At 41.1% G+C, this 12268-nt stretch overlaps 1 protein-coding gene across 1 annotated transcript in view; it reads right to left on the reverse strand.

Moving 5' to 3' along the window:
- Positions 1-12268, reverse strand: part of C12H3orf52 (chromosome 12 C3orf52 homolog) — a 32710-nt gene that overhangs the window by 16225 nt on the left and 4217 nt on the right. Inside the window, exon 2 of the mRNA XM_036204027.1 lies at positions 10618-10747. Within this exon, the coding sequence (XP_036059920.1) occupies positions 10618-10747 (130 nt within the window). The remainder of the gene's footprint in view (positions 1-10617; positions 10748-12268) is intronic.

Genomic DNA, 12268 nt, shown 5'->3' on the forward strand with positions numbered 1-12268 from the left:
CCCCCATCCCCTCATATCTGCCCTCTGCCCTTGCAACCTGCCTGCCAAAAAATAAAATAAAATAAAATTTAAAAGAAAAAAATCTCATCTTGGAGACTGTAGTGTGTCACAGTGAGTTACACAATTTACCCTTTAATCCATACATCCTTACTTTCCAGTGTTCATTGCAAAGAGTCATTGGTTTGGCTCAGGGCCTCTGGCTTCTGCTACACTATCAATACCGGGCCCTCACTGGGACTCCCTTTGGATATCCTGTTGTTGCCCTGTGTCACAGAGATCCTGCAGCTTTGGACTGTGAAACCAGCCCCTTCACAGGCTCCAGTAGGTCATAGATGGGGTGGATGCTAGGTTGGTTCAACTCATAGCCCTGGTTCTGGGTCTAGGTAGTAGCTGGGTTGATCAGCCTGCCAGCACTCCCTTATCCTCACCACCAGGGGGAGCTCTCCAGCACTGCCTGGCTAGCTCACCCAATGTAGCAGGCAACAAGGGGCGGGGCCAGTTCTCCTGCTCACACTCTCAGAGCAGGCTCCTGCACCCACACACCACCAGCGCCAGCTCTGTGTGCTGCCCAGGTGAGGTACAGCTCCCACTCTCCTGAGTTCTGCAGCTGGTGAGGAGCAGGACCAGCGTAGCTCAACCATGCTTCAGATGATCCTACTAGGAGTATACAAAACAAAAAACAAAAAACAAAAAACAAGGATATGAAGCTGGGAAGGGGTGAGGAGACAGGGGTGGATCTAGGAGGAGTTGGGGGAAGAGTTGGGGTGAATATGATCAAAATGTATTGCATGAAATTGATAGAAATATTAAAATTTTAAAAAACTATCACTAACCCACCCAAAAGGGAATGCCTTTTCTGACTTCAGTAATCATAGATTCAGTTTTGCTTATTTTAAACTTTAAATAAACAGAACTATCCTAGAAAAGAAAAAACAAAGGTTGGGGATTTAGTTCAGTGGTAGAGCTACTTGCCTAGCAAGCTTGAGGCCCTGGGTTCGATCCTCAGCTCAAAAAAAAACAAAAAAACAAAAAAACAAAAAGGCAAGCATGATGGTATGTACTTCTAATTTCTGTTCTGGGAGGAGACAGGCAGAGTGGCAGGGCTCATATGGCCACCCAGCCTAGCTTGTTTGGTGAGGCCGAGGCTAACATGAAACTACCATCTAAAAAAACAAGATGGATGACCCCACCGAGGAATAACAGTCAAAGTTATCCTCTGGTTTCCATACACGAGCGCGCGCGCGCACACGCGCGCACACACACACACACACACACACACACACACACACAGTAAGAATTCTATACTTGCCAGTTGGCAGTGGCACACACCTTTGATCCCAGTACTCAGGAGGCAGAAGCAGGTGTATCTCTGTGAGTTCCAGGCCTTCCTAGGCTACTCAGAAAAACCTTGTTTTGAAAAAGCAGAAGGAGGCAGAGGAGGAGGGAAAGGGAGAGGGGGAAGGGGAGGGGAGGGGAGGGGAAGAGGAGGAAAAGGAGGAGTTCTGACACTTATTCCCAAGGAGATAGTACTGTGAGGAATTGGGGGCAAAAAAATGCACCCTAAGGAGTTAACAAAGTTGGCCTGAGATTGCCAGCCTTGGAAAGGCCTGCTCAGGGTGACTTCTGGCTAGCAACTGGAGCTTGGATTTGGAAAAGATTCCCATCAGCCCCTGACTTATAAGGGTGACCCACTGTGCCTCATGTACTTGGATAAACAAGATGGTTGGTCAACATCTCCTTTCCTTCTAAGAGTCTGTAAATGTGGTATACTCAAGACAGAGGCTGTGTAACCAACACCCAAGGAAAATCTTGGCACAAAATGTCTAGCAGGCATCCAGAATAGCTTTTGCATGTGTCTAGTCACAACTTACTGTTGTAAAACTTGAATCCCAAGTACCTACACTGGGAAAGAACTCAAAAACCTGATCCCAAATCCCTGTGGATTCTGATATAATAATAAATGCCTTTATTTAGTGGCTACTCATAATTTTAAATTTTCTGTGAGGACTGTGTGCAGTCCTAAAATTTCACCGGCTCATTTTAGGGAATCCCATACAGAGGGTTAGCCCTGAATTCTTATTTGTTGTAAATCATTGAATACTTTTTGTCTGACCCTAAAAAGTATGCCATCTTATCCAAAAATTTAAAAACTACAAAAAATTGTAACCCAACCAAAAAATTAGAACTCTTCACAATCATTTGATATGGTTTAGAACTTAGATGCTCTCCCAAAGGCTCAAGTGTTGATAGTTTGTCTCCCAGCATAAGGTGCTGTTCAGAGTCTATAGAATCTTTAGGTGGTGAGTTGCAGTGCAAAGAAGTTAAGTAACTGAGTGCATGCCCTTGAAGTCAATACCCAGGGCCCTACCCCTGCCCCACCCCCAGCCCTGCCTGACCACCAGGAAATAAGCAGCTTTACCCCACAATGCACTGCCCATGTGATATTATGCTTTCCCACTCAAAAAGATGGAGTTAAGTGGCCCCATGGAGTGGGGCCGTAAGTCAAAATAAACCTTTCTTCCTTTTGGGTTGTTTATCGCAGATACTTACTTGGTCATGGCAAAGGAAAACTGACTAATAATTCCTTTCATTAAGTGCTTCTTCTCTCCCCACCTCCTTTATTTTACTTTTCATCTATCTATCTATCTATCTATCTATCTATCTATCTATCTATCTATCTAATACACACACACACACACACACACACACACACACACACACACACACACATAGACACACATCAGTGCTGGAGATTGGAATCAGGGTCTCACATACTACATACTTGTCCCCCATCATGGTTTTCATCATATGTTGGAAGCTTTACCAAGGAGATTTTTTTTTTTGAGACAGAGTTTCTCTGTGTAGTTTTGGTGCCTGTCCTGGATCTCACTCTGTAGACCTGGCTGGCCTCGAACTCACAGAGATCTGCCTGGCTCTGCCTCCCAAGTATTGGGATTAAAGGCGTGCGCCACCACCATCCAGCTGTATCCCATTTGTTTGTTGTTACTGTTATATGTCTTGATCCTTTAATCATTATTTCAATATCAAAGTCATTGCTCATACATGTGAAATTCATTTGAAAAAAAAAAAGCCTTCATGTCTATGATTGGGCCATTTCTCAACTCTTAGGCTACAATCAAGGCTACAATCAAGAGCATAATATTCATCAGAGACTCATCCTTTTTGATCACATGACATTCAGGATTTTAGGTGTTTACTTCTGAGGGTGATGCTGCAATAGATGTCTGTGAGCTCTCTACCCATCACATAGTCTTCTCTCGATGACTCAGAAAGGAACAGGGATGCTGTGAGATGTGTTAGAGATTCCAATAACTAAGTATTAATAACTAATAACTAAGTTAATTCCAATAACTCAAGATGCTTCAAAGAGACAGAAAGTTCAAAATAAAGTCTCTAGTATCATCTCTGATGATATGGTACTTAGCTTGCAGCCTAGAAATAATTCGATCTCTATGGAGACATGGCTTTTAATTGTGTTCATTAAAACAAAAATAATAACAGACTTGGCCAGTCAGAATAGTTTTTATGCAACTAATGACAGTTGATGCAAGCAATGCTTTCCATGGAGACAAAATTAAATGGCTTTTCAAAAAAATCACAGACACATTCCCAGTGTATAGGAGGAACCTGATATAGATCTTCAGCTGGACTGTGAGACATGAAGCCGGAGAGGGAGCTATTAAATGCTAGATGATGGCAGGAGGTTAATAGAGCACTGCCAGGAGTCGCTCGCGAAGAAGGTAGAGGATGTGTTTGTACTACAACTCACAATTTGGATCAGGTGGAACGAGAAGAGCCTGGAGGCATCAAGGCTACTGGGTACAATATTGGGAAACTTACTTTCCCTGTCAGTGGAGGAAAGAAGAAAGGAGGGAGGGAAAGAGAGGCAGAGAACAGAGCTGGTGTACAGTTAACACGACTTAGTTTTGACACCAGGTTAGCTCCTTATTAGCCATGTGATCTTGAGGAGGTTACCTAAATCTTTGAAGCTAGCCCATCAACAGAAATATTAGCACCAATGTTGCAAGTGAAGATAAAGATGGACAGTAATGCAAATAAATTATACAGCACAGAATTGCACAGTGTCGGGGACAGTCACTATTAAGGATTGATTGGAAATATGTGGCTACTACCCAGAGAAAGGAGAGAAGAAATCAAAGTGGTTCTATGGTATCAAGCCTGTCCAAGAAAAAGAACAGCTCTTCAGTAATCACTACATACAAACAGCCTGCTACCATTTTGTACACTTCCCTCACATCATTCCCATAAGTTCAATGTCATGTTTTCATCTTAAAAGGCTTAAAGAAAATTTTTTTTCAGGCCAATAAGTTAATATGTATTAGGGTCAAGGTACATTAATAGATTCAGAAATCATTTTTATTTTACCAGTAAGCCAAGAGGACTGAGGCAGAGTACAAATGTATACTAGTTTCACATAGATAATGATGGAAATGGTAATAGCTAGTTCTAAGTGGAGAAATCTTATAAAGAGTGTCTCTAAAACTCAGCAGCCTGTGTAGTTGTAAACCAAATTTCTCTCCTACAGGATAGGCTGTATCAATGAGCTTTCCAAGGGAGGAAAATTAAGATTATGAAACATGAGAGAGTTAAAGGAAAGCCTCGTGGACTCTCGGTGCACTTGTTAAAAGCAAACAGCCCACCTCCAATCAAATGGCACAGCATGGAATCTCAGTTTTCAGAAAGCCAAGGCAAAGGATCATGGGTCTGAGCAACTTGGTAAGACTCTGTCTCTGAATTAAAAGGTAACAAGCTGGCTGTGGTGGTACACACCTTTAGTCCTAACACTTAGCAGGCAGAGGCAAGACGATCTCTGAGTTTGAAACCAGCCTGGTCTGCATAGTGAGTTCCAGGCCAGCAAGAGCTACAGATCCTGTATGAGAGAGAAAGAGACAGACAGATAGACAGAGAAGTAAGAGGGCTTGGAGATGTAGCTCTGTGGTAGAACATTTACCTAATGCATATGGCTGTACATTCTCTAGTGCGTATGTGTGTGTCTGCACATATGTACATTTGGTCATGGAGTTCTGTAGACTCAGGGAGTACAATGTTAACTAATAGAGATGACAGCTACAAATAGGACCAAAGGAGGACAAAGGTCAGACTTCACAATCAAATAATTGCTAGTCACCTTGATAAGATAAAACTGTGGCTACTATGCTTAAAAGAACTTTTGAATGCATATGCTGTTTTGTAGGGAACACGAGAATTGAGACTTGGGAAGGTGGAAAATCACCAAAGATTTGGTGGAAAGCCTAACAGGCGAAAATGTGAAGTAACTTTAAGAAAGTGGATCTAGGGAATAGCAATTAAGTTCCTGCCCTGAAGGACCTTGGTAGGTTACAACTGTTCATTGCATCTGCCAAAGATTTCCCCATGAGTCACCCAAACCAGGAAGTATCTCCCTGTGAAAACAGTGTGCCAGGTTCTTGTGATGCTGAAAGATGAAAGTCCCACCCTCTACCGAAGAACAGAGTCATCCACGCAATACTGCCACACATAGAAAGTCCCTGCTTCAAGCATGTCACCACGTTCCTTCCTACAACAGGCACCATGAACTAAGAGGGTGGAAGCGTCAGCTGCAATGCTGGGGGAGGTTGTGTGGGGGTCACTCAGGGTGCTCTAACTTTACACCATGTCCAAGCATTCACCTTGTTTGTCACAAGGAACATCTCTCTGTGGTATTACTCTTTTCTAACCAAGGTACCGGAGTGAAAGGAAACCCTTGAAGATGCCTAATTGGGTCTCCAAATTATCTACAAAGAAAATGACTGGGAGGGAAAGAGGAAGAAGCCCCACCCCCACAACATGATGTGGGGGTTTGAATGAGAATGGGCCCCATAGGCTTATATATTTGTATGCTTAGCACCCAGTTGATGAGCTATTGGAAGGAGCAGGAGGTGTGGCCTTTTGAAATGGGTGTGGTCTTGGAGGGGGTGTGTGAGTGGGGGTGGGATTTGAGTCTTCAAAAGCCACTGCCCATTGCAGTCTCCAGTCTTTCTCCATTTCTGTCTGTCTCTGTCTCTGTCTGTCTGTCTCTGTCTGTCTGTCTCTCTCTCTCTCTGTCTCTCTGTCTCTCTCTGTCTCTCTGTCTCTCTCTCTCTCTCTCTCTCTCTCTCTCTCTCTTTCCCTCTGCCAGCAGATCAGGATATAGCTTTCAACTACTCCTCCAGCAACATGCCATCCTGCATGCTGCCATGGTCCTCAACATGATGAGAATGGACTAAACCTTGAAGCTGTAAGCAGCCCCCAATTAAATGCTTTCTCTTATAAGAGTTGCCTTGGTCATGGTGTCTCTTCATAGCAATAGAACAGTGCTTAAGATGCCCCCTTTAGGGCTGGAGAGATGGCTCAGAGGTTAAAGAGCACTGACTGCTCTTCCAAAGGTCCGGAGTTCAATTCCCAGCAACCACATGGTGGCTCAGAACCATCTATCATGAGATCTTGTGCCCTCTGCTGGCCCGCAGGAACACATGCAGGCAGAACACTGTGCACATAATTAATAAAATAAATCTTTAAAAAAAAAAAAAAAAGATACCCCCTTTACTCGTCACACCAAAAATTATATAGTTCTTCAAGAAGGAGGAAATTGTCCATTAATAGAATTCTCTGCAGAGCTGGAACAAAGTCAGTTCTCCAGATTCAATAAGTTTCACTAGACTTTGCCCACAAAATTGTCAATTAAAAAAAATGTCAATGTCAACTGAATCTTGTGGGATGGTGGCCTCTTATCCCTATTGTGTACACAGTCAGTACACCAAATGTGAAGCTGAGTTGTGACTGTGAATGCCTGTCACTTCCGTACACAGCAGAGCAGAGGAGGAGGTGAACCCACCCCAAATGTTAGACAATGACAAATGTTCAGACTTTTAGAGGACTAAGAGCAAAACTAAGACCAACCGCCTTGCCTTAAATACCACTACACACAGGCCAGATGAGTCTTAGCAATGGCAGTTACAGCCTGTTCATGGACACGCTGCCGTGGGTCCCTTATTGCTCAGTTTAGTTACCTTTTTTGTGCAGGATGCACTCACTGTCTTGTTCTGTTTCAAGTGCATAGTTAGTTCCTGCCCAATGCCTAGCTTGTCAGGGAACTAAAGAGCCTTAAGATCAGTGATCCAGAGATTTGAGAGAGGAAAGATGGGAGGGAAGTGGGCAATGTGGATCCTGAGGAACGTTTTTGTCTCAGTATATCTTGACCCCTGGTTCTCCCAACACCACCCTTTCCCCTAGTTCCCAAACAGTACCTTAAGTTCTGCAAATATGTGATTCATATCAGTGGGCTTGGCAATTGGGCAGGGCTGATGATTGCCATCTGTCATTCCAGAAGTACTAGCGGAGCTGCTCTAGGTGCGGCTAGCACGATCACACAGGGCGGCCTGCTGGCTTGCTCTTTTTTAATCTCTTGTGGTCTACATTACTCCACTGAGATTCTTCCCTGAATTTTTAGTGATTTAACAAAACGATGTCAAAATGATCTGAAGACCTTCAAAGAAAGCTACTGTCTTGAAAATCGGTCTCAAATTATTTTAAAATGCAAATCAGAGAAAGGAAGAAAGTATTACAAACTATTAATGATATATGTTACTCTGTTGATTAGGGTTACTACTGCTGTGATGAAATACCATCACCAAAAGTAAAAAAAACAAAACAAAAAAAATGTGGTTTTGGCTTATGCCTTCACATCGCTGTTCATCATTGAAGGAAGTCAAGACAGGAATTCAGGCAGGGCAGGAACCTGGAGACAGGAGCAGAGGCCATGGAGGAATGCTGCTTATTGGCTTGTTCCTCATGGCTTGCTTAGCCTGCTTTCTTCTAGGCCATCTCCCATCAATTTCTAATTAAGAAAATGTGCTGCAAGCTTTCGTACAGCCTGATCTTATGGAGGCATTTTTTTCAATTGAGGCTTGCTCCTCTCCAGTGACTCTAGCTTGTGTCAAATTGACATAAAACTAGCTGGTACATTAACTGAACATGTATTATTTCAAAATTAAAGTCATTTAATTAGTTTCCATTTCTTTAGTCTTTCATGATTCTCCCTGTAAGCCCTAGAGCCTGACAGGCAATTTTCTAAATAAAGTAAGTACTTCCCAGGGAGGAAAAAATTATTTTGTAGATTTCTTTTATAACATTAACATATGTTAAAATGCAAATTTGCAATCATATTAAAGTTATTTTTGGAATTTTACAGTATGGCTTTTCACATCTCCTAAAAAAAACCTTTCAAAGGAACTGAATAACTCTGCTTTTTGTGGTTAAAGTCCAGTGATCTCTAGAGACGAGATAGACATCCAGTCTTGTATTTCAAGTCCTGATTATTAAACCACCTGCTTTATGATTAGCTCTTTGGCTGCTACCAAGCAAATCAGTCAGCTTTCGGGATTGCACCAGGGACTTGAGATGGGAGGAGACTCTGTGACTCAACTTAGGTTTCAGCATCCACCTGTGGCAGCTGATGTGAAGACAGTGTCAATAATCATAACAAAGCCATTGTCCTCAGTGTGGTGGAGGAGGTGCAACACACCACAGAGATGCTCCCTACTTTGCCCTGGAGGAGATGGGAATGGGGAGGGGGGCTGGGGGAAAGGCAGGGGAATCCATGACTGATATGTAAAATTAAATTAAATTATAAAATAAAAAAAAACAAAACAAGCTCACAGCCTCAAGGAATTACCCATCCCACCTAAACAATGTCAACTAAGTAGACAGGGTGCTTATCTGAGAAATTCAAGGCTGTCAAAACTTCCAGGGACTATCACACTTGAAGGAAGGAACAGGCAAATTGGCTTTCTGAAAAGGAAAAAGTGTCCAAGAATCCCTCCAGAGAGACTCAGAGTTTCCTGTCCTTGTGACATTCAGTGACTGTTTGCTTCTGATAACCTAATTCGGAACTCTTTGAGGTCACATCACCTTAGGAGAACCCCACCACTGGATGAACACCCCTCCCCCCAACCACTGCCATGCACCAGTAAAAAATAATTTTTCCCTCAATTTTGATGTAAAAACTATTTACCTCATGGAGTATAACCTCTTTATGCATCTTAAAACTTTGAAAAATGCAGAAAATAATTCTTAAAATAGTAGCAACTAAAAGACTTTAAATGCTGTAGAAGACTATATATACTGTAATCACCATATAGAAGTATATATATATATATATATATATATATATATATATATTTCACAAAATTTTTAATGACCTGGTAAAATTATCTCAATATAACATTAGAATCTTGAAGATGGGCTAGAATATAAAAATCTGATCTCAAGTTAAAACTGCAAATAAGAAAAAGAGAAAAGAGAAGGACATAAACTATTAATAATATGGAAGGAGATAACTAAAACTGTATTGCTTCTAATTCAAAACATGAAGCCATAAAATGAGATAATATATATAAAGTATATTGTTAATGTCATGCAAATGTTTGTTTCATAGACATATTCAACACAAATGAAATAGTTATTTCTAAAATAAGTTAAAATAGTGACAGCTTATTCAATACGTGGTTCTCAACCTTCCTAATGCTGCAACCCTTTAATCCAATTCCTCATGTTGTGATAAGCCCCAACCATAAAATTATTTTGTTGCTACTTCATAACTGTAATTTTGCTACTGTTATGAATCATGATGTAGCTATCTGATATACAGGATATTTGATATGCAACCCACAAAGGGGCCATAATCCACAGATTGAAAACCATTGGCTTATTGCCACATACCTCAGTAAAGATTTTTTTTAACTCTCTCAAATATATTACTTATTACTTTATCATTTGGGACCAAACATACTAAATGATTTTCCTTAAACAAATTGTAAGAAAATTCAAGGAGTCAGGTATTAAAATGTAATAAAATGTAGATTAATATTCAAGTTCAAATTTGAAACAGCAGAAAGATGGCTGAGAGTTAAGAATGCTTAGGACTCTTTTGAGGACTCATGTTCGGTTCACAGCACCCATATAGGGCAGCTCACAGCTTGTCTCCACAGTTCCAAAAGCTCCAGTGCCCTCTTCTGGATTCCTGCAGCACCTGCACTCATGTGCACATCACACACACACACACACACACACACACACACACACACACATCTAGATACAGAACTTTAAAGTAATAAATATTATATTTTTTTTAATTTAAGGAACTTCTTTGGAAACCAATGAGAAAATTTTAAAGAAAAACAATAGTCTTCATACTTCTTCCATTTTAAAACAAGCAAAACAGAGAGAGAGAGAGAGAGAGAGACAGACAGACAGACAGACAGACAGAGATTGTGTTCTATTTTGATTTTAGGGTTTTTGTTTGTTTGTTTGTTTGTTTGAGACAAGGTCTTACTTTGTACCCCCTGGTTGGCCTCAAGCTCACAATATAGCCCAAGCTGGTCTTTAACTAGAGATGCCTTCTCAGCCTCTCAAGGACTGGGATTACAGGTATAAATCATAATGCCCAGCTGCCCAAGCCATATTTCAATTGTTGTTACAAATAGTAAAATAGCAGTGAGTACATGTTCCATTTCAGTGTAAGTCACAAGCATTCAATAAGGTCTTCAAATGTGTCAATGTAGTTAATGTAATCCTTACCTCCTACAAGGCATAAACTTATAATGATCACGATAGCAAAACACACGAAAATGGTGACAATGACCATCCACAGTTTACATTTTCCAACCACGATCTTGTTACAGGGACTCCAGGGACTTTCCTTGTCTGTCTAGAAAACAAAGCAAGTTTGTGAGGTAGTTATTGGGTTTCAACAAATAGTCTCAAAGTCCTACTAGAGACCAGTGATGCAGAATTAAGGTCATCAGTTCCTTAACCTCAAGGGGGGACACTACACTGAATCAAACTTAAAACAGAGCAGAATGGAACCTCAAGAGGAAGTTAGCAAAAGGCCCTTTGGGAGTTTTGAAGTGGAGACAGGAGGCAGGATTTTTATTCTTAGAGTTTTAGAAACTTGTATTTCTTTTATTTCATTTTTATTCCATTTTATTTTATTTTATTTTATTTTATTGAGACAAAGTTTCTCTGTGTGATAGCCTTGGCTGTCCTGGAATTCATTTTGTAGACCAGACTAGCCTCAAACTTACAGAACTCTACTTGCCTCTGCCTCCCAAGGTGCTGGGATTAAAGGTGTGAATTACCACTGCCCGGCTTGTATTTATTTCTAACTCATGTGAAAACTATATATATTTATGGAATTCGCTGAGATATTTCCAAACCCATGTGTCAGGTATAATGGTAGACCCATCATCTCCAATATTTATCATTTCTAGTTGTTTTTAAATGTACAATTCATTGTCAACCATCATTTCTCTACCATGCTATAGAGCCTTGTGAGGCATTCCCCTGTCTGATTGTACCTCTCTGTACCTATTAACCACCTGCTACCCATCCCTCTATTCCCTATTCCTTTCCCTGGCTGTGATCGTGGTGCTTCTGCTCTCTGCTTTTGCATGATCAACATTTTAAACTTCAGCGTATAAGTGAGAACCTGATATTTGTCATTATACATGGAAGGAAGGGTTTTTGAAGGTATTAAAAACCATGAACCAGCATTTGCTGATTCATAACAGAATTGGCCAACAGAATAATCTAAGGATTGGGATGTAGTGTCATAAAGAGTCACGACATTGAAATTAGAGAGTGAAAAGCTAGAGCCTACTGCAAAGCATGTATGTGTGTGTTAGCTTTCCCTTGCTATAACAAAACACCAGAGAAAACCAACTCAAAGATTTATTTGGACTATGGTTTAATAGGTGGTTTTCATGGTTTGGGTCCATGGTCAGCTAACTCCATGGCAGAACACCACAAGCCGTGGGAGTGTAAGACCATTCGCCTCAAAATCAGAAAGCAAAGAGAAAATGTCGAAGGAGTTAGGCACCAATCAGAGCCTTCCAGGACATACCCCAGAGAATAGTTTCTCCAAGTAGGCTCTACCTCCTAAAGAATCCAGTATTTTCCAATCCCACCATCAAATTATGAATCTAGCAACATAAGTGAAGTCAAAGCCCTCAGGATTGAATTACCTTTGAAAGCCCCATTGTTGTACATTGTGGCATTTGGAAACCAAACCTTCAACCCATAAGCCTTGAGTAATTAATTGCTCAAGTCCAACAACTCAGGGTTTTATTGCTGCTAAGGTTAGTTGGATCTAATTTGGTGTGTACCAGTGATCTGTTGAAAGGCCCCAGGCAGGTTCTTTCACAAGGTGCTTGCAAACTCCGCCTTGCAT

The sequence above is a fragment of the Onychomys torridus genome, chromosome 12 (assembly GCF_903995425.1).
Source record: "Onychomys torridus chromosome 12, mOncTor1.1, whole genome shotgun sequence".
Taxonomy (NCBI): Eukaryota; Metazoa; Chordata; class Mammalia; order Rodentia; family Cricetidae; genus Onychomys; species Onychomys torridus.